The sequence below is a fragment of the Hippoglossus stenolepis genome, chromosome 12, assembly GCF_022539355.2.
Source record: "Hippoglossus stenolepis isolate QCI-W04-F060 chromosome 12, HSTE1.2, whole genome shotgun sequence".
In the NCBI taxonomy this organism is placed as follows: domain Eukaryota; kingdom Metazoa; phylum Chordata; class Actinopteri; order Pleuronectiformes; family Pleuronectidae; genus Hippoglossus; species Hippoglossus stenolepis.
This window is the reverse complement of record NC_061494.1, coordinates 4984612-5008885: the sequence shown is the minus strand read 5'-3', so window position 1 is coordinate 5008885 and position 24274 is coordinate 4984612. Positions and strand designations below refer to the sequence as shown.

At 41.9% G+C, this 24274-nt stretch overlaps 1 protein-coding gene across 2 annotated transcripts in view; it reads right to left on the bottom strand.

The window, feature by feature from the left end:
- Positions 1-24274, bottom strand: part of LOC118119362 (inositol polyphosphate-5-phosphatase A) — a 149982-nt gene that overhangs the window by 77839 nt on the left and 47869 nt on the right. For both annotated transcript variants that reach the window (XM_035173266.2, XM_035173267.2), the window contains exons 3-4: positions 20224-20324; positions 19897-19984 (exon numbers count right to left, since the gene is read on the bottom strand). In XM_035173266.2, coding sequence (XP_035029157.1) covers positions 19897-19984; positions 20224-20324 — 189 coding nt within the window. The remainder of the gene's footprint in view (positions 1-19896; positions 19985-20223; positions 20325-24274) is intronic.

The window sequence follows — 24274 nt, the reverse complement described above, 5'->3', positions numbered from 1 at the left end:
ACAGCTAAATTATCTTTTGAAAGCAATCTTCAAATAAAACTTTGATCTCGGGGGCCGGCATTGGTACATGTCCACTTCCTTTAAATAGCTGCGCTGTCTCTGCTGGACAAAATCATCATTCTAAAAGGGGATATGAGGATGATGAATATTTACCTTATTAGATTGTTTCCAAAGATGAAAAATCAAAGTCTGAACAATTGAGGTAACCATTAGTAATTAAAGTGACATTACCTCCTCTCATATTTTCTCAGGCCGCTGCTTGGTTGCCAGAGCCATTATTCAATCGTTTCGGATGCTGGGGGATAAAATGCCTTTAATATACTTACGCTCATTAATGTAAATCATATTTGGCTATGGATGTCCAATAATCAAAAAGAATATTTCAGCTTGTAATTCCCTGTCTGTAAAAGTATTCCCATTAGGGGAAGAGGCCCATGCAAATGACAGGTCTTTGAGCTCATTGATTTTTTTTTTTTTTCACCCTTTTTGCATTTTGGAAAGGCTGCTAATGTTGTCATGGACTGTTCATCAATCTATATTATCTGATTTAATATTGCGCCTATTCATGTGGCCTCATTTGTGAAAGAACTGATTGGATTAAGATCATACGGGCTGTAGGGAAAATGGAAGCAATATCATTTTGACTGATCACTGAGGTTGAATTACGACCGTAAAGAAGTTTGAAAAGTTCTCCATATTGACTGAAACCACAACTTATTGTCTAGCCTTAAATTAATTACCTATTTTATACATGTAACTGCATTTGTAAAAGGTGAAGGGCATGTGCAAGCATACACGTCAACATCTGGGCTAGACTGACTGGTGAAAAAGCAACTTTCAATGTCAAATAATCTGTATTGAGCAAACTCTTCCCTCCCTGAGGACGCTGGGATAGCTGTCAGAGCAGGGATGTCAGCTGGAAAAGTAATCAGTCAGCTTCTGTCCAGCGGCAGCTTTGATTCTGTCCCTGTCCCACGCTGCCTGTGGCTCGCTCATGTGGCCTTGTAGTGACAAAGTGGCATCCTTGGCTGGCCAATGAGATACAGCTCTATCGCGGAGTCCCATAATGAAATATATTAGTTTGCTGCATCTTAGTGGCATTACTTTGTCACTTGTGAGAAGAATTTATCAGGAAGGTTCCCATTTCTCTGCATCAAGAGCCCTTCCTCCTCCCTTAGTACAAACACAACTCTTCCTAAATGAAGGCAACATCGTCTCTAGATCATGAGCCATCTCGTGAAACATCTATATAATATGACAGCTTCCACTGCACAGGGACAATTGATGGCGGTCTATAGTATCTCCTTAGACTCAGAGACTGGAGCAGAGCACTCCTCTGGAGATCAGGGCGAGAAGTCGCCCCATCAGAGGAGAGGGTTCAGTTTTGAGTTCAGGCTCAGGAAAAATAATTTTTCCCTCCTCGATGTATAAGAAAAATAAGCAGCTTTCTGTCTGTGTGCTGTCTGAGTATGAGCAGAGGCGTTCTTGGAACACAACAGTGACCACAGGACCGTGAAGCTTTAGAGGAGTCTGCAAAAACACACGCAGCAGCTCGTCTCAGGCTAAGAAGCCCGTCCGGTGGCTCTTTGTGGCCTTCTTTGTCTTTATGTAAAAACCGATGCTCGCCAATGATGTGTTATGTAAAATTCCCAGAGGCTTGATTTAAATGGCTGGATATCCTCCATGCTAGCTTAGTTATACTCCAGTGCATCGCCCCTGAGAGCACATGGACGCTGCATGAAAAGCAAATGTAAATGCAGCCTCAGCTTCTTAGATAACAAGAAATTATGTCATGGGTTTTTCCCTCTTATTGTATTATTATAATAATAAATAAAAAAGAGCGAACAACGGGGGACTTTTCTTACGCAGATGTTTCTTTTTATCCGTACAATCTCCGCATCCGGCCTTTTCCCGTGGCTACTCATAAAAGCCAGCTTTAAGATGTGAGCGAACAGAGGTCCTGTGCCAGGGGCGAGAGTGGCAGCAAACCCACGTCTGCTCTCCTGTAAATATCACACCCTCAGTAATGTGGGAAGAAAAGAGGATTTGGAGGGGCCCGCGCAGGTCGGCAACAAGTCTCCTGGGCCACCCCCTTTGAGAGCTCGACAGATGACCAGGTGGTTCTGAATTGTGTATCCTTGACTCGTGTAAGTCGAGGGGAATACACAATATACAGTGCATCTGTTACATCTGAGAACAAACCAAACTCCGGCTTTGCAGGAGCCGTCATTTACATTCAGCAGAGCAGCAATTGTGCACTAACTAAAAACGTAACCACATAATAGAAATAAAGATGCCTGGTTTCCCCTGTCACTTGTGAATATTGCTGAGGTGAGATGTTAATCATAAATAACTAAATGATATTATCACTGAATCTAGGGTTAATTGTTAAGTTTCATAAAAGTTGTCTTCAGAGACAAAAAGGAGGATCAAATTTAATGTTTAAAGTCGTTTTTTTAAGAGGATCAGACATTTAGTCCTAAATGACTCCATGCTTTTATGTTTTGGTAAATACGTGAATGATTTTCATGTCAACTAAATGTTATACTAGCACCTGCATCTCAGACTAAACTAAATTGTTTGTCTGCCACACCTCCCCTCCCACAGACAGATAAGATAAAAATAAGGTGCAACCTTGGTGTTTCTGGTTTAACAGCACAGTGGTGGGCAGGTGTGTTGTGTGTACCGGATATAAAATAAGAAATACACACAAACACACACAGAGGGCCTACAACTTAATTCTCTGCTAGGGACATCTTTACTCTGTTATATCTTTACATAGACAGTAGCTGACTTAAGGTTGGCTACCTTCATATTTTATGTATTTTCATTGTATTACTGTTTATGTGTATATCTCAGGGTTCAGAGAGGTTCTAAATAAGGCTCATTGAGAGTTGTATGTAGGAAATTGCTATGAAAATTGTATGTATTTGTTAATAAAATAAAAGTAAATAAATAAAAATTTAAATAAGCTGACCGGATATGTAGCTCAGTTACATCTTTATGTTAACAGCCACTTGCTCTCGTCTACATACAAACATTTTAAAGGTTAAGAAATAGGGCTAGCAAGTTAATTGCAAGTGATAGGTTAAAGTTCCTTTTTGACTAGCTAGCCAGAAGACCATTCTGTGATGCATTTTATGTAAAAAACACACAACAGCTACAAAGCACTTGAGACACAAGCTCTTACTTGATTTGTTATATTATGCAGTGCAACTGACATTTAATGACATATTTAATTTGCTGGTCAGAAACTAATTTCTAATCGCTTCTGTGTCAGTGTGACAAGAACAGCTTGGAAAATGGCTCTTTGTCATGTCCCTTTAACGAAAGCTACATAAATCCTGCTAATTTGATAGCCTTGCTTTGTGGCTAATTGTTTCTTAAATCAGTCAGATTCACAGAACTATTTACACAGCAGATGTTTTGACTTGTTGCAGCAAAAAAAAACTGGTTGAGGTAAGTCATCAATCAGGGCTTAATTTCAGCAATTAATTGCAGTGCAATGTGAAAAATGTATGTGACTAGTTACACTGTAAAGAAATACAAAAAAAGAGTCTTTTCCACTAATGGCAAAAGACCTGAAATGAGGCCACTAAAGGTATCCTTCAGCTGAAAGCAGCCTGTTAGATCCTCTTTAGAAACAAATATCCTTATATTCTTTTAAGCTCATTCCACAGATTTATGCCTCAAAACATTTATAAGATAGAGACACACTAAACAGAGACGATTCGGCTCTCTGCGGCTCAGCATTCTGAGAAATGCTTCATTTCCAGCCGGCCAAAGCATGCTTTGAAAAGTGTTTTTCTTAATTTTCAGAAATGTAATTAGACAGTTAAAATTAAGAGCCTGAATTTAACTGAAAGAGCATAACATCCAATCTAATTAGATGGCTCTTTAATGAGTTGGTAATTAGCTACAGCATGGTGCACACAGGGTGCCTTTGTGGCTTGAACTTGTGCAGGGACCCTGCTGACTGGAGCACCCTTTGTGTTAGATTGGTTCCCACTTGGGAAGCATTACACTCTGAAATATGGTTATGCTTTGCTTTATACCTTTATAAGACACCACTTGGATATGTGCTGGGGGTCAGGCAGAGGTTTGGGCTGCTCATCAGGTTAACTGCACAAATTTTTGTAAATATTTAAAAAAATTTAGCAAATGGTGTGAGTTTCACGTATTACATAAAGTAAGAGGTTTGTGTGGATCCCATGTGGAGTTCAGGTTCATAAGATTTCTCATGAAAAGTAAATGACAAGATAAAACAAGGGCAACCGTCCCAACCAGTATTGGGGTGAGTGACTGCAGTCAATAAATGGGCCTATATATTTTCTCGGGCAATCATAGGAGATGCTTTTGGTTGTGTGTATGAAACAACACAGACAATACATCATAAGCTATTGCACACTCCGCCCTCAAACAAACGCACAGTTTAGTTTCATCAGGCAGGTTCTGGCAGTCCCATAGCTGCATGTCGCCTCTCCGTTTGCCCAGCACCGCCCCTCATCTGCTGAAGCCCGTCTACCTCTGACCTCCAGAACCTCACAGCGACTGCATTAATTTTCCTAACCAAAATCAATCGGCAGAGGAATGGGAGAAGGAGGAAGGCCCCTTGTTATTAGACTGGGCAGGACACACCCTCTGACTGCGAGTGCACGGCTGTTTTTATTGGTAATAGTTTAACTGGGGTTGGTGGCTAGAGGACAAAGGGATTGCTCATTTCCCCTGACCCCAGAGATGAGTCATTCCAAATAAACGCACACGTGCCCCATTTAATATCATTAGAAAATTAGGCCTTAAGACAATTTGGGGTTACTTGATGTGAATTTGTTCTCTGTTAATCACAAGGGGGGAAGCATATGAGACTAATTTGTTTGAAAAGATCGCATTGGAGTGTTGAGGTTTGAAAAGGAAAATAATGCATCCAGTCAAGGTCAAGGGAGCGCATATGACTGTAAATTCCCGGCCATGTGGCTGTTTCATTTTTGTCTATTTATATGCTGGCTAACTGAACAGACGCGCAAACATCCCCCAAAATCAGATTAGGAAATTATGAGCCCTATCATTAACCGACTGTGTCAGTCTCGAGCTTCGGCTTCCTTTTTCCTAATGAAGAGCAAGTAAAAGATGATTAAATCACACAGCAAATGCGCTTTATGACCTATTAATATGTAGTACAAAACATAAACATGACAACAATATTGGCTACACATTTAAAGATCTGAATAAACTGTCCACGCTGGGTAAAACACAGAGTTATGACAATTAAATAGGGAAGGCAGGCGGTGCATGGACAGCTTGTGATGCCATTACTCTGACAGCGAGCGGGGGATCATCAGGCCAGGGAGGGAGGCGGAGTGACTGAGTGTGTGTGTGTTTAAAATGGCCTATGTGTTTAAAATGTGCTGCACAATACCTGCTAATTCTATTAAGTGCCTCTGTGGTGTGGCTGTGTGGTTATGGGTTGATGTAAATGGACGGCTGGTTGACTAAACAATGCAATAGCATTAGAATAAGGTGATTGGATAACAGAGTGGAGTAGAAGGCCCGGGCCCGGCCACCCTGGGCTTGCCAAGTCCATTACGTGTATTGGAGACATCTTGATATCCGTCATGGGGAGTTGCCAGCCAAGAGAACGGAGGTTGTTGTTTTGTTCAGCTTTCATCGTCAAGATAGCTTCCACCTCCCGACATGCAGGTGTAGGTAATGCAATCAAATGAGCACCTCACAAACAATCCCTCCCCCCCTCTTTCAATCCACTCTGGGACTTTAAGGCCGTTTTAGGAAACACTGGTAGTCAACTGGCTCAAGGACAAGCACAGGCTTGAGTTCTATTTTGACTTTGCCACAAATCCATCACTGTCTGATTTCATGATGTGCACGAGAGACTTTTGTTTTTTAGAAAGGGACAAAGAAGACAGACAGGAAATGCAGGAGAAGAGAGTGGAGGAGGAAATGCAGTAAATGGCCAAACAAGGCGTTAGTCGGGCCGCAGACTTGCTGCTCAGGTTTGCTTATTTGAAATCCAAACATTTGTTTGAATGTACAAGAACATTGTATATTTAAACTGTAATGACCGGTTCTACTTCAAGCTAGTCACCTTGTGGTAGAGCATAAAAAATCTCCATCAGCTTGACCTTTTCTACGTCCTATTGACCTGTCCGTAAACGAAGCAAATCAATAACTAGAATTACCGCCTAGTAATTGTATGCTTCTGCCAACCAGTCCAGAAAACTGTTTACATCATGTTGTTATAGTGAAGCTAATCTTTTACCTTTTGCATATAAAATGCCATTACTTCATCATTTTATCCTAAAATTTGTCAAAGATAGATATCCCATCCACGAGGTGTGGATTAGATCCTCACAATCCCAAAACATCTGAGAGGCAGTGTGTTAGTATTTTGGGTTCTTCACAATAGATGGTAAAATGACTGCCTTGACGGCCTTCTGCTACTACACTGCTGTGTGTGGGCAACACAACAATATACTGCAGCTAATGTCCCTGTTGTGGGACAAATAAAGGATCATCTCATCTCATGATATACATTTGTAATGAGAGACATTTGGATACTAGCATCTTTTGTAGTTTTACCTTCAATATCCTTCAGGCAGGAATACTTTAGGGCAGTAATTGGACAATAAATTGATCTTTGTAGAATTGTATCATTTTACCTGAACTGGCCAATATATTATAATATAAATAACAAATTCTCAATTATTTTCCGGACAATTTATAAAAATCACATTATATGAGTCAGACATAACATCAAACAATTTTAGCTCTAATCTATTAATTTAAGCCCACCCCTACACTCCACTGTTGATTGCACTAACTATGTTAAAAACAGCATATGTCTGACTGGTCAAAAAAGACCCTTGCTGACAGACCAAATAGAACCTCTATCAAAAATGTAAGAGAAAGCTTCTTCAGGGTTATTCTGGGTCAAATTATCCTTTTTTATTCAAACCAAGTAAAAAATAAGTCTCAGCAATATCACATTAACTTTAACCATACACAGTTTGGGTGTTCAAACAGTTGCATGCGGACACTTCCAAATGTAGACAGGAGGAACCAGGATCAAACCACCAACTATACCATTAACGGCCCACCTGCTCTAACAAGAGGCTAGACCCCAACTCAGGTCACACAAAATGAAATAATACAAAATAATATTCAATCGTTTCTCACTGCAAAGCGTGAGATTGCATGTTAGATGACTGTTGTTCTATTCAGACACACATAGGTCATTTCTTTGCTTAAGATCGACAACAACCATCTCACAGATTTAAGCATCACACACTATAGTGCATAAAGGCAAAGTCGCACATTGATTTTCATGGTTAGACGTCAGGTGTAGCAGACTTCCTTTAGGTGTCTGCTCACTTCCTCGGCTTTATGCTTATCAGCCCCCTCACACTAAGAGGCAGTCATCAAAGGCACTTGTGTGTGGAGTGTGTTCATCGGAGACAGGTGTCAAGAGGTTGTTTTTACAGCTGTAATTACTCTGCAACGCGGCGCTTACCACAGCAGCCACAGGCTTTCTTCAAACTGGGGGAGAAATTGCCTGGATTTAATGTAACGATTTTCCCCCCTGATATTAACCATCCGTGCGTGACACCAGGCCTGAACGAGGAGATCAATTCCCCAGGAAAGTGTCGTCTGCCTCAGACGAGCCGGTGAGCCAGGATGAGAGGGAGAATCACGGACCGGCACTTCCACCACCGGGGGAGATGTTTAGATTAGAGGCTGCCGGCTCGCTGCAGGTGTCTCCCCCCTGCTCCCTCTCCTCCCTCCTTCTGTACATGATACCTGGCACGGGGCAAGGTGCTCCCAGAGGAGGGAGGGGATATATATATACACTTAGGCGGTAGAAAGGTCAGGCGGGCTGGATGTGGCAGGCAAACAGGAGGTGGGGGTCTGGGGGCATGGGGATGAATCACAGGAGAATTGGTGCATGGCAGTGAATGAATAACCCGCCATGGCTCCCCAAACCCCATTATTTCCCTCCTTCTCCAGTGGGGCCTGAAATTCATGTCTGCGCATGCTGGCAGTTCATTAGGGGGAGGATGTCATTCCTCTTCTGGCTGCAGCAGGACAGGCCAGGCGGGCCCCAGGAGGACCGGGCCCTGTTTAATTCCACATCAACCGCTCCACTGAGGGCCTTAATCTCTGCTTGTGTGATCAATACTATATCAGTGTAAATTAAAATGACAATTTTAAAGTAATTAAGCCTGTTAATGCTCGATTCAAATGTCATTATTTGCCCGAGGAGAAGCTGGCTGGATGTGTACAGGCTACTGTATGAGTGAGGGGGCATTTAGATTTTTTGAAGAGGAGGCTAAATTACGAGCCATGTGCACAGTGACAGGTAAAGCGCTTTAACTGGCACAGCCTGATGTTGCCGCTGCATGCAGCCACCAAAAGGAGGGCTTAACAAAAGCAGATTAACTCTCCACCCATGCCAGCCCAGGGACCTCTCCAATTTCAGAGGAGGATAACCCAATTGCTGAAATCTGATTTGTGCGACCAAACCCAATTATGGCCATATTAGATGAGAAGTGGCAGGGAGAGAACGCTTGCCGAGGGAGGCAGGAAAAATAGAGCGGGGTGGACGGGGCGGGAGAGGGTGGCGGGGAAAAAGAAACGTTACACAATAAAAATGCACTTAACTATAGAATGAGGCTGAGCAGTAATTGTGTGATTTGATTATTTTTGTCTCCCCCCCTTACTTGGCTTTTGAAAGCCTATTTAGAGTCATTGTTAGAGAGAAATAAATGAGGCCCAACGTTAACCTTGTACCCTTGTGTGTGTGTGTGTGGGAGTGTGTGTCTGTGTGTGTGTGTCATGTCTCATGTGAGGCGAGGTGATGTGTAAGTGAAAAGGAAATGAAATGATCACATTGTTGGTTGTTATTATGACAGGCTCGCAGCCCATAGCCAGGGACCCTCCAACTCCTCTTAGACAAGATTCACCAATTACGCCCAGTCACACCAGATCGGGGCCACGCGGGTCCCCGACAACCACACTTTCTACCACAAATGTGGCCTTGCTGAGATGGGACATAACGTCATTAAGCATCAGCTGCACTTTCCACTTTCTACATTTTCCCCATTTTCCCTAACACATGCATAACAAATGCCCATATCTCACAATCAGCAGCTAAAGTGTTGACAAATTAAGAGGACGGGTAGCGATTAAAAAAAGAGCCATTAGCCATTAGAGGTGTGCGTCAGTCGTGGAAGTGTCCGTCAGTGTTCGGCTCGTTCAGAGAGCTGTCAGGACACAGAATAACTCGGATGCTGTTGTCACTGCTGTCGAACCACCTCAGTGACAGTTGGAGGAAATCGCCCGGAGCTGTAGTTATTTGGCAGCTCAGCAGCAAATGTCCCACAGTGGTGCGACTGCTTCAGATGAATGTTGAGAATCATCCGAATGATAATTATTATTAATGCGCACCATCTTTATCATACACTATCGGCATTTAGGATGTAGGTGCAGGTTTAGAAACATATTATCCGAAGCAAATACAGAATCATTTAACCCATTAAGACCTGGTGCAACGTTAGCGAGCTTCTACCTTTAGAGCAAGATGAAATGTGTGTGTCTCATCCACAATGTCATCATGATGAAATACATTGTGATTCCCTGACATATAAAAGGCAAAATATACTATGGGAAATGTATTTTATTTGTTTGTTTTGCCTGAAAAACATTTTTTATGTAGTGTTTCAATGGCTGACAATCTAAGCGAGGGGAGTTCTGCTGAAGCAGATTACAGCAATGTTTTGTTGACATAAACAACTATGAAAATAACCATGAAGAAGATTCAAATGCAGGCCATGTTCCTGCTGACCCGCTGATCGAGGCTTTGTTGGTGGGAGACGTGTTTGAGGAGGAAGAGGAGGGGATCTCACTGAGTTCGCCGGGTTTGTTGTTTGTTTTTTTTTACGTTCACGAAGTTAAGGGAAGTAGCAATGATTAAAGCTATCAAATGTTTTTAATTTCATGTCACTATCTGCTACAGAGGCAGATAAATAGAAAGAAACAACACTAAGGTTTTTGTTGTTGTTGTTCTTTTTTTAATTCAGTGCCTTAGGTCTTAATGGGTTAAATAACTTTCCTTTAAGCACAGCGAACACTGTGAACTGTGAGCTATTTAATCTACGAGATGTAGCTGACAGTCTTAAGTGCAAAACCTGAGCCACGTCCTCAGTGATGCAGCTCCATGAATTATTAAATACATGCCAATAGTGAACAGATAGAAAGCATCCCGGCTGAAAAACAAGGGCAGTGTGTGGGTATTTAATTAGCAGGGTGGGGTGCTCCTGTGCATGCCTGATCATGCAGGGTAAAGGACACCCAGGGGCCTTTCAGGGGGCCGGAGAAAAGCTTGGCATTGTATTGGTTTGCATCCAGAGCTGTCCGATCCATCATGCTGTCTGTTGACTGGTGTTTGCAGAGCCAGCCCTTATTAATTATCAGCTCATTTGGAGAGGATGGGGTGTTAAGGGTGGAGCGTGGGCGGTAGGTGGTAGGTTCTTCTTGATCAATGGAATCTATCGCTCTGAGAAAACTCTGCTGAGGGTGATTGAGGTCAATTTGTACTGGCACAGCACTGGATGTCTCCTCAAGGAGAGGAGGAGAGGATGCTCCTGTGGATGGACACGTGGGAGGTGAGTGTGTTAGCTGCAGACAGCTGAGCCACATCGCTTCAACCTATTGGCAAGCACTGGTGATCGTATTAGCAATTGGTTTTTAGTCTAGAGGGTTAAACATGCGCAGCTAAACAGGAGAGTAACACCACTCAAATCCCTCCCTCACAGTGTATATCCACTTCTACTCAGTGAAACTAATTGCTGGTGCCTGTTGAAATGTTGGCCACTGTTTATATTTAAATCTTCCAGCCCTCTAAGTAAAGTGAATCTAACAGGCATGTGGGGAAGTGTACCCTTCAGAGCAGTGCCCGTCTCTCCATCACCACAATACTGAGGTGCCCTTGAGCAAACTATTGCAATTGGGAGTTTTCGAGTATGAATTTAACAAAAAACAATGATGCTCAGTGAATATACTGAACAGATATCACAAGGGATTTGAAATTCATATCTCAAAGGTGAGAACAATAAATGAAGTGAATGCTATATAGGCAGATGAATGATGATTAAAGTCTTTAGTTGTACTAATAAAAGGTTATTTTTAAGTGTTCACACTTAAAATTTTTTATTTAAATGCAATACTTACTTGCCCATTACGGTGAAAGAGGAGTCATTCCTCCCGTCGACACTAGATGTAAGGACATTAATTCCTAATGATCTTTCAATATAAATCATGGGAGAGAAAAAATCCACTCTCTTTATTTAGGACAGAAATGTGGTAAAAAGTGTATGTGAATCTAGGTTTAAGCAATCTGAGGTCAGAATCCCCTCTTTTTTCTGTTTCTTTGGACACTGTTTGTTTACTGAGCTGCAGTTTTATTCTAAAGTTTAAATTCCAACTGCTAGGAATCACAACCGAGAATTAGGAGTTAAGATTGAAGTCAGAATGATTTGTTAATTAGCTGTAGTTATTTGTTACTAGTTACTTTGCAGTGACTTTGGCCTGGTTTGAAAGTGGTTTGATAATAAGGACTGGTAAACTGAAACTTGACTCAGCCGACACTCCCTATGGAACACAATGAAACTGAGAGAGCCCTCGATGAGTGCAGTCACTCTAGTCCACTTGGTGGCAATAATGTACCTCTAAGCTTGTTAGCCGGCCGCTAATAAACACAAACTAAAAATAGAAGAAGCAGTTCAGGACAACTGAGTAGCGCATCATGTTTTCATTTTTCACAACGACTATTCTTCATTTCAAATACCAAAATGTTGCCATATTGGCTGAGTTTTAGTTTTCAACGTCTCTTCTCTTCCTGAACTTTCTAGTTAACAGACACAGACATGTCGTCAACACAGGTTACTGATGTAGGCACCTTAATGACAAATGTTGGTTCGGCTTGTTCACATTAACCCAGAAATCAAATTAAAACAGGAATCAACACAGCTCTATTTGCACATTACATATATACACAAATTGTATTGATTTATCTTCTTTGAAGTTAAAAGTAGCTCCACCATGACCTGCTACAACATATAAATGTTGCCTACGTCTTAAAACATTGTTTAGAATAATCCAGATGGATAATTCATATAATAACATAACTCTCTAAAAATCCCATAATGAGTATTTCTACGGTGAAGTCAATTTTGTAGAATTTTATTGAGAATACTGCTGTTGTTTTTATTTACTTCAGTAAAACTTCAAAAGGATTTTTATTGGACTATTGATTTGATTATTTTAATTGACAATTTTTCCAGCTTGATATTGTTAGTTTAACTTAGTAAAAGAGGGAAAGATTTCAAAACTTTCCCCACGGTCAATAAAACACAATAATGCGGCATCACGGGGCATCGTTGCAGTGTTCAAATAAACATATGCATGCATGTGTATGACGCATGTTGCTGTGCAGGTTTTGGGAGTTAAGTGACTGGGATGGGGTGAGTGGGGGTCTTTTTTTCTCCTTGGAGAGTGGGGCTGTGAGGGCTCTCAATAGACAGAGGATTATGGAAATCAAAGCTGAGAGATTAGCTAATGGGAATATAATGGCCACTGACTGCCGGGTCGGCTGGGCCATGCAAATGAAGAGGCTATAGCCTGTGGCGGAGGAAGAATCGATATGTATGGACAAAGTGCTGGCCGGCGATAGCGCTATATCAGTAATGCTGCACAGACGTACACGTATGAGCACACACAGGCATACAAGCACACACACAAACACACAGAGTGAGGGCCTGACGCCAGCAGACAGGAGTGAGCTTTCAGCGGGAGGAACCGGTGATATCGCCAGCTCGGGCCCCGCTCGCTCTCACTGATGTCAACAGGCAGCATGTGATTCTCCACGATGCCTGGCACTCATCCCCACTGACACAGCACTGAGACGGTGATACAGGCCCGGCCCCACTCGCCACGCTCCATCAAATATCTATTCATCGCGCCTTGGCCCCAAAACAGAACAAACGTCCTTGTGCACAATCAATAGTGCGGCGACCAGGACGGCCAAGTATTACGGCAGCATTTAGATACCCTAAATAGTTTATTTTGCTTCAGACTCTGGACAATCTGGCATCTGCCATTTAGGATGTGTGGATATTAACCTTCCTCGGATGTATGAGGTAAAGCGGGTGTCGTAAAACGCAATTGACTGGGACACATGACGGCTTTCATCATCAAACTAAATGGAACATCTCCTCTCTTATATATCAGAATACCAATTCTGAGCATGTCAGAAAAATTTCAATTTCAGGTGGGAGCGGCAGGACTCCGGCTCCCCGCGCCTGGCCTCTCCCCTCTCATTTTCATTCCTGCCCGAGTGGCCCGACCATTCATCAGGACCCGGGCAGAGGACACCTCCCGCCTGCTCACAAATGCATGGAGCAGGCAATAAAATTAACCTTGTGGCAATTGTTTTCCCACCCGTTTGATGGCCCCGTGTCAGCTCATCTGTTACCGCGGGAAGGGAATAAAAAAGTCAAAGCTCGGATGTGCAAAAAATTATGACTCTATAGGGGAGGTGGATGTGTGTGTGTGTATAGGGGTGTGGGGTGGGGGGGTGTACCTGAATAGAGCCGAGCTAATGGCAGAATATGAAGTCAAAACCCGATCAATCAGCGTTAGAGAGTAGCTGAAAAGATGGTTGTTTGTTGATTTGTGTCCGTGAACAATAAAAAGCATCAAGAGGCTGAGTTGTATTATGAAGACAACTCAGCAACAAGATGGTGGGATTTTTATTTTTTGTACAGTTCAGCTAGCCACCATCCCTGACCCGGTCCTCTCACTGGGCGGGGAGGGACAAGACGGAGGAGAGGGGAGGGTACGCTGTGGAGGGGGGGATAAAAATCCTTCAGAGGGTGTTTATTTGCTCTCAACACCTCCTAAGCGATCAATATTTTTAATTTGGGTCCGAGTTATTATTTTTCACATCACTGCGCCGGGGAGCAGAGTAAAGTGGCTCATATTTTAGCACTAAAAAGATCGATATGACAGGCTCACCTTCACTCTGCCCCCTCGGTGGCTGGGGGCCGCACATCATAATGGACGGTGGCGAGGTACACCCAGCCCGCCTCATGCTGGAATCACATCATTATCTGTGGACCCCCACCCCTGCACGCAAACACACACACACACACACACTCACACACACACACACACACACACAGATACATACCGCACCCTCCACAACAGGACAACAACACCTCCACCTCTAACACAACTGATTTACTTCCCTCGGCTACATCCCATCAAAACACACACACGCGCACACACACAGTTAAACACTTTATCAGAGCTCTGTTTATGGGGAGACGCTTGGTGTGAGTTTGTGTGAAGTGTGTGTATGTGTGTGTGAGTGTGTGTGTGTGTGTGTGAGTGCAGTCCAAAGCCCAGTGCAGTGATGATCCAGGAGGGCAAAAGGCTCAGTTCTACAGATCCGACTCCTCGTAATAAATGCATCAATTTCTCCACCTCTTTACACAATCCATTAATTATATCTACATTTTCAGTCAAAATATTTTCACACGGAGGGGGGGGGGGGGTGGTTACCCACTCCCTCTGCCTCATAACTCAAGTCTGATGGCAGTTTCATTGATTGTCGCTCAACACATGTCCAGAGCGTGTGCACGTGTGTGTGTGTTCTTTTCTGTGTGCATGCTAGCTTATGTGTTTGTTAGGCTTCGTCGCTGTATACGTGTGTGTCTGCACTTAAGTCTGCCCCGAGAGCATGAGTGATGGCCGAGGAGAGTTATGGCCCGGCGATATTACCGAGCTGACATCTACTCCATTCAAGTGGCCTCAGTCGGTGCCGTACTTCTCACCATATTGAAATAAGAGCTCTCTTAGATTTAGTTTGCAATATTTTAACCTGCTTTATATGCCTGCTGCGGTCTTTTTAAACACGGAGCGGGGGGGTGGAGGAGGCAGGGGGAGGAGGGCTGCTCCTGCTAGTTAACCTCCGTGTGTAAAACCAACAGACTGTACACAGACCCCTCCTCTATGACCCCACTCTCTCTGGAAAGTATATAATCTCTATATGCAACCTGGATTTGTTTCATCATAAAAAAAAAGGTGGAACAGGGGGAGGATGAGATACATTAAAAAGAAAGAACGAGGGGGGAAAAAAGGCGTTAAACGTGGGTGACACATATTTCTGGGCAACACGGTAAACACACTCACGCCGAGTCCCTGTCAGCACAGAGGGACACTAAGTGTTCATAAATTCCTGGCCAAGCAGAGCGGTACTGATGATTGCATTACAGCACGCTGCCTCCGGAGCAGAGTGAGGCCGAGCTGCTGGCAGCGACTGACAGCGCTGCTCCGCTGACCACAGATCAGGAGGCAGGAAAGGCAAGAAAACAAATAAATAAATAATTAGGCATTTGGCTGATCCTTAATGATTTTGTTGAAAGTATATAAATTAAGAGGCTATAGACTCACTATCAAACCAGCAACTTTAAAAAGACATCCTCAATGAATATTTGGGTTTTTCTTTTTTCCCCTCAATAGGATTTGTTTGTTCAACCTTGCTTGAGGAAATTAGTCTTTTACCACTTGATGAGACTGATATCAGTATTTAAACACAAAGAAAATATGGAGCAGTTCACCTCCTGGTCTGAGACTCGAAACCACAATTCAGAAGATTGTAAAATTGTGTGTTAAATTCTAATAACAGAATTTGTTTGTATCTAAATTATAATTGCTCGTATTATTGCTTTATGTTGTGTTTCTTACTTTATATTTTGATGTCACACCATTCAAAAATTTAAAACACCATATTTTTTATCTTCTGCTATAGCATGTAAGTAAAAACAACCTGAGAACATAAATTATGTTTTAAAAATGTTCTTCTTATATTCTGAATTCTAGAAAATTGGCAGCTTTGGAAGGTGCTCTTTGGCTTTCTTAAAGAAATTGGCTGATGTAAATGTTTTATATTCAAATTGTTAAGTCGAGTCGTTTTGAATAGTACTGAAAAAAAACCAGGTTGTTTTAATATATGCTGAACAAAGCATTGAGGAGTTTCCCCTTAAGTTTCAAATGTGTGTTTCTGCTCTTTTTGTTTCTTTTGCTCTCCTCTCTTTCCCTTCCTTAATTTTTTCTGCACTGCAGATTATAAACTAATTATAATCTGTGTGCCATCCTGTTCTTATTTAATCATCTGATAATCTTAGGAGAGCTTGTTTACTGTGAATAAATTGTTGAAATCCTACTATACTTCAGAAAAGACGCGTCCTTGGTGGTTTTGTGATTTAAAGTGCATTTCATTTTATATGAAATTGATTAAATTCAAAGTAAAATTAAGTTTACATGCAGCCTAAAAGTTATACCTATCATATTCAAAATAATGTTTTATATGCAAACACACTACTTTTAAGTCACATTCACTGTTACCTGCTTTTCATTTGACGTCTCTCACAATTTGTAGTTGTTATTCAAACATCAGACTCTGACTCCATTAAAATGAAATGAAAAACCATTGACACGCACGAAGGCTTGATTTGAACTTTGAGTGTGAGTGTTATTAGATCCACAAATTAGCCAGGACAAAGAGCTCGGACACTTAAACGCTGTCTGCGAGGGTGGAAATGTTTGCAAGAACATAAACATGCATTCTCACACACACAGACACGCACGCACAGAGGCACGGTTTAAAAGGAGACAGCGGTGTCCTGTCAAGCCGCAGAGCCTGATTTATCCTCTGCTGCTGCTCTCATTCCTGTCCTGCAGACCACTGACATGAGGGATGCCTTTAATTTCCCATTAAAATGCCCTGGAACAACTGAGGGCCGAGGAGGCAGCGTGCACCGCGGTGTGTCACTGTCTGTGTATGTGCATTGCTTGATTGGACGGTGTGTGGCAGGCGAGTGTTTGCGCATGAAGGTTTGCAGGCGTTTCCGTGAACCTGCACAGACACCGGAGTGCGAGCGTGCGTCGGGAAACGCTAACATCAGTGCACATCATTGCAGATGACACGGGGCTGCGGCAGCTCCCGGGCCAGGCCCACGATAAATATTAATGGGCAAGAACAAGTGGATTGGGAGTTGAGTTATCAGGGCGGGCCTTCCTAATTGACATTTTACCTGCTGTATACCTTAACAAGGCTGTAAAACACCGGGCCCGGCCTCAGCCGTAGGGGGGACGTGTCAGTCAAGCTCTTCCCCATCACCGCTGCCCTCCTCTGGGAGGAGAGGAGGAGCTCCACGGTTCAGATTCAGCATCATGGTGCCACATGCAGCATTTCAACACCAACAAGTTATCGGCATGTATAATTTGAAGAAATGAAGTAAACAAGGCTCCAACTTCTTTTAGTTTATACACAGCAGTGTGCTTCATCGATCAGCAGGTTGGATTTAAGGGGAAATCAGTCACATTTCACATATTAACTGTTTTTACTCAACAAATAATAAAATAGTTAATTTCTGGACAACTTTTATGATTCATTAACTGATTTTTGCTTATCTTTGTCTTTGTGTTTGAAATGCAATTCAAAAAGACTGCTTTTAATATTTCCTCAAATTTACAGTTTGGAGTGATTTATTTATTTTCAAATTGTATTTACTCAATTAATCCTTACTTCATAAAATGAATGAAAACACTGAAGCCATCACAATTCAGCAGTCAAAAGAGATTAAAAATTCTATAATAGAAGACAAAAGAAAAACAAGAAATACTCGTGTTTGACAAGCTTTTGGTCATTTTTGAAATGAAATCAAAATAGAAACTGATCCAGTTTGTTTCGATAATCTAATTGATAAACTAATTTCCAGCTTTAATTGCTGTTGTAAAACAGAAGGAGATTCTTTCATAACTGAACTTCAGACTTTGATTTATCAATCACATTCCTCTGACACAGGGATGTAGTTCAAACACACTCTCACACTGAGCAGGCATGTAAACACTGTGACAGGCCTTTACCACGCACTCGCTACATTACTACACTCCCGCTCATCCAAAACATTCACTTGGCGGCTTCCAAAGAATCCCTACACACACACACACACAAACACACACACACACACACACACACGTAAACTGCATACAAAGACGCAACAAAAAACACACACTCATCCAAAGTGGAAGCTCTGGACCCAGAAAAAGTGTTCCCACTTCCATTATCTGAAAATTGACAGGCGAGGCAGACAACAAACAATTATCCCCGGAGCACAGGGGGGAGAGAAAAAATCGAAGACTGAGAAAACAAATATGGGTGATGTCATCAAAGCTAAATGGCAAGCCCTGTGTGAGAAAGACTGGAGAGTCTCTTCATATTTACTGTTGCCGGGATTTTCAATATCAACATCATAGAAAGCACATCAGATGTTTCTCTTTCCACTGACTGCTTCACAAAGAGACGCACAAACTGCCATCTCTATTTGACGAAAATGAGAACACAACAAAAAGGTTAATCTATAGACAAACACCATTAAATAAACAGCTCATGATGCTGGGATATTAGCGGGAGCTTATATGGAATGGCAGATAATTATATTTTCTAAAGGCCAATGTTTGTAATATTTTTTTGAAAAGAGCAAATGGGACTCAGTGGGTGCTGTGATTTATGAGCGTTTGTAGAGGTGCAGCGTAGCGTGGTGATAAGGCCAAAAACATGGAGGAGAACCACAAGCGACTATGACTCAGTGATCACAGAAAAAACCCGGACCAGGATCCACACCAGGAGCTGTTTATTGTGCTACTGTCCTTTTTCCCCCTACATTATCACCTGGGGACGCACAGAAGATCATCGGATATGCAGCGTGTCAATCGAGCATCAGACATAAAACTACACTTAAATCCACACTTGTTGTAATCCACTCGATGAGCACAGGGTTGAAGTGGCCGCTGCTGCTCAGATTGAGTATCTGGCGCCACCAAGAGGCCACATTAAAGACTGCTGCTAAACTGTGGGACATATGAACGCACGACAAGGGGCCAATCGACAACATTAAAAGTTCTGTCACAAAGATACTTTCCTAAGTGGTCATATTATATTCATAGATATCAGTAATATTTGTTGATGTGTCAGTTGAACAGGAATCATTTGTATATTTATATAATATATTTGAAGATGACTGTATGGTGGCCTAATATGTATCAGTGTAACACATTATTCCACAACTGGACAATTGGACTTATTTTACAAAAATAAGCAAGTTCATATATTTGCATTGGTTTTAAGTTTAATTGTTTAAAGTGTTTAAGTGTTTTTACTATATTTTGAATATTAATTTTAGATATAAGATCACCTGTATATTTATTTTAAAGTTTTGATAATAAGAACTAAGAAGGTAATTTTAACGAATTCAGAATTGTTATTATTACTATGTTATTATTTTCATAAGGATAACTTAAGTATTAACTTCGCAGCTGACACCTGAATTATTCCCAGGTGTCTTCTGCCATCGTGTGGCCACTTGCTGTCATTGCGGCTTGAATGAAAAGTGGCACATCACATTATCAGGTTTCATAAACTCATGAGATCAGTCTTGAGTTCACTTACATTTAATACATGCAATAGCTCTCTGTGTGTAATGATCTCATCATGCATCTGTGTTTAGTGTTTCTTTGCGTCAACCAACAGCTTCAAATCAATAAATTAAAAAATGTTTATTAATACATCTGATATGATCTGTTTTGGCTGATGAGTCTTGAATAAAACAATGGCTTCTACAATTAGCTTAAATCACAAAGAAAACTAATTTCAAGACTCATCAGCCAATAATTCACCCTTCATCATTTCAAACTCTCGACATTAGTATGTACTTTTTCAGAGAATGCAACTGCACCATTATCGTATGAGACAGCACTCACTGTGAAATGCTCCTGGGATTTGTAGTTCTCATCGAGGTAGATGCGGGCTCTGCTGTACTCCTTCATGGCATCACTGGACAAAAGCTCTCTGATGGACAGAGAACAAACACACAGATATATCAGGGTGTGTCAATCAAACCCGTCAAAAAACTACTACTACTACTATTAATAATAATAATACATTTTTGCTGCGCTGAAGTACAGTTTCAATCAACCAGTGGGGGGAGTAGTACACTCAGTTGAAAATCTGTCTACTCCTGTTGAGTTTGTAGATAGGTGTTTTCATTATGTTATTATGATCATGGTCACAACAAAGTACAAACTTACTTGACAAAAGTATCCACGTGTGACATGGACGCCTCGTAATTCTTCCCGCCCACCTCTTGACAGTGCACTGCTAAGAAGTGAGGCTTGTGTGACTGGACTGTCTGTGAGGGCAGAGAGAGAAAAACACCAGGTTACAAAGGATGGACAGTGACAAACAGGTCCATTCACTGCAAGTGCATCCATAACAGCTATAACAACACTACAGTCAGCCCACGGGCTCATAATAAACAAAACTTAATTTGAATTATTCAGCCGAGAGCAAAAGCCCCTGCGATTCTTCCTAACTCAGCTGTGTGACATGCCCGTGTATTTGCACAAGACAAAGTGCCTTGCTAATGTAGGCAGGAGGCACTTAGTGAGCTTGTTCCACAAGCACAGCACTGGCCCCTGTTCATCCGCCATCAGGGATGTGCCTGCAGCTCTGTGTGTATGTACAGCAGGGTGTGACAGATGCTCACACGTCACCACCTCTGCTGACACATCACTCGCAAAAACAACTCCTCGGTTCCAGGAACATGTCAGCAACACGTATTACAACGTGTGCAGGATACAGGCTGTTTTAGTCAAGTTAAAAAGGTGGAATTAAGATAAAATTCAGGTATATTATGTTTTCTGCCTCCACAAACGTCTGTCAGTCCGTATGTCTGTATGTCTGTGGAATGCGTATCTCAAACCGTTCATGGAATCGATTAGGCAAAATTGAATCAACAGGCGACCAGTGCTCCGTAGCAGTCAGTTGGGATGGGACAGTGAGTTGAACAGGTCTTCTTCTACATCCTCAGATAAACTACAGCAGGGGGGTCAAAATTGCAGCTGGATTGATTTTGATAATTATATTATTTTCACTCAGATTCAGATTCATCCATATCAGACTGAGACAAACATTGAGGGGTGTAGCGGTTGCTGATCTCCATAATGGGAACACAATTCATGTTAACACTTCTTTTGCTGCAATGCTTCATATTGAGCTGAATTACAGAGCTTTTATTTTGAAAAGTTGTGAACTTGAGTATGAACAATGTATAAAAAAATAACAGCAGTTAAGTAAACTATTCAAATATATATAAACCACACGTGAACATTAATAAAAACTAATTCAGTTTAATTTCATGCAAAACATGGACTATATCTTCATTGCAGAAAAACCAGGATGGGGGAACACAACGTTTTCCAACTTCACTTTGCACCTTAGACAACATCCAGCACACAAACAATAACAAGTGACAAGGAGTAAATCTGAAGCTCCGGAGCATTAACGCAGGGCAAGCAAACACGCAGGTTTTGAACGGGCACTGCATATAAAGAGTGATTCCATATGCAAAGTAAAGTTGTACGATCCACTTTCCTGGAGTCACATGACCTCATGTTACGTCCCTTAAACATGGCGAGGTGTTTGTGAGCACCCCGTCAGTGGTGTTCAGAGTGGCTGACCTCTAATGGAAAAATCAATAGCACTGAGTGATTTACAGTGCTCACAAGCACTCACAGTGCTCGGGCCTAAAGATGGCAGGCGGAGGCTATGCATCAATGTCACCGGGTGCTGGGGAGGGGGTCTACAAGCGGTCACTAGACTTTGACGGAGCCCTGATACTTCCCCCAGCACCCGCCTCAGCGCTGCATTATGCTCACTACAGGCCCAATCAAATAAAAGTAATGTATGGCAATAACACTATGGATTTTCCATCAACCTATGGCGTGTCACTTAGCTCGATGACCCAGAGGAGGCAACCTACAGTGGCTCAAACTTGGAAAGATTAGTGGACCTATCAACTCGCACGAGAAAAGGTCACACTCTCAAGGAGCCGGCAACTAATGTCAAGCTCAAATGTGACATGTAGGACACACACACACACACACACACACACACACACACACACACACACACACACACACACACACACACACACACACACACACACACACACACACACACACACACACACACACACACACACACACACACACACACACACACACACACACACACACACACACACACACCGACTGCATTGTATTTATCTTTCCAGGCTGTAAATTCAGATCTACGCTGGCAAACAGAAAGGTGGTAATTTCATTACCACAATTACCAACGTTATCAGCCCAACGCCAAACAGCATCAGCCACTGACCTTATTTTACACTGCAAAGAACAAATAATAATAATAAATAATAATTCAATCTACCACTGTTAACAATAAATCCTACTGACATTTGAGCTGAAATATAAACACATTAAATAACCGCATTTAAACAACATGTTTTTCTATGATGGGCAGCAACCGTGGAGCCCTGTCTAAACAAGCCTCGGACAGCGACAGCTGCTGCGACAGTGGTGAGAAAAGCCTGAGAGGCTTGTGACTCACAGAGCTGCTGCCATAGGAGACCATGTACCTCACAAGGATATCAGACGCCAATGTGTTTGATACGGAGCAGCTTGAGTGTAAGCACTGAATGTGGTTGATGGGTCAACTTAAGTGTGACCCTTGAGTAAAGTGTCAGTTAAAGTACAATGAGTAAACGACTCAGTTCCAGTTCAGCAATTGAAAGGAGTTGAAACGTAAGTCGAAACATACTGGAAGTGATAAGCTGGCCTGAAAGTGTGAGCTGAAGTGGAAGACCCGAAACAAAGTAATGACAGATTAAGTGTATGAGTCGAAAGGAGACGTCAAGTGTCGGCTGGCGTGTAAACACAGAAAGCAATTGAAGCTAAATGGGTTTGGACAGGGGAGGTTTCTCAGACTTGTTCCTAACAATTCATAATCATCATAAACTTAAATGAAACAATGTACAAAAAAGTGCATAAAGTCTTATCTCAGTGCCCCTTTAGTCTCTAACAAAAACACTTTGCCTTGTCAATGTCCACGTGCCATCATTCCATTGTAAAATAGCTATAAACTGGCAAAAATCCAAACAACATATATATATAATTAAATATTAGTATTTACTAAATATTAATATTTAGCACCAGCATATCGATAATCGTATCTCATGAGTAATAACCATGATATATAGATATATCAATATTTTGTCCCACCCCTATATTCTTATTAATTCCAAAGAAAATAAATGATTTCAGTTTCAGTTTGATTCATGTTGATGAACTGATCAAGTCAAAAGCTGCACTGCGCCCCAGATAAAATCCCCCAGACAAACAGAGGCTTTGATGAGAACTAATCAGGACAGCCTGAATCCCATTTCATGGTTCCCATTTGAAGAAAGGTGATAAATAATCAGAAACATCCGATGAGTTTGTGAGCTGACGTACAACAAGGACTCTTTGCTTTAGTCAAAATCAGAAAAACACAATCCGATCCCTGCAGGGAAATTGCTTTGTTACAGTTACACAACACGCAGTGAGGAAGTAAAAAAAAAATAGAAACTGTAACACAGAACATGGGGAGACTCAGGTCCAGATGATGTCCTAAGTCTCAGGGTAACAGTGTGAATGACGTAACCACTCAACTGTGGTGCATTCACTGACTCAAAAGCTCCTGTGTAGATGTATTGTGGAAAAATGGGGCTTTGAGATACAATCAGGCCAATTCTCCTAAGATTCATGAAATGAATGCTTGAATCCTATTAGACACAGTCACCAAATAATAAATCAATGAATTATATGATGATCTCTCACAAAGTGCATTTTTTGTTTGTTTGTTTTGGGGGATCTTTTGCAATTCACATAACTCATGACTGGATGTGGGGACTTGACACAACCACTGGCCTGTGACCAAAGTCCAGACAAGTTTCCAATGCAAATCAGCTGTGGGATTGTCCAATGCAGTGTGGTTGTGATGCAAAGCAGGGTTTACGCTATCGAAGCAGTGACACCCGATTGACATTTAACCCAGGATACTGCTCACGTGGAGCAGGCAAATGACGCTGCTTTGCTTATGTGTAAAAGACTGGGATATCCTGAGACAGAGCAGGAGTCGTAAAACAGGATTTGATTGGCTCGCTGGCGTGAGTAATAGGGAAATGAGAAGCAAATACAAATAATCATTGCATGTACCACAGGCTAGTCATATGACAGCAGTGCATGGCTTTTGATTTTC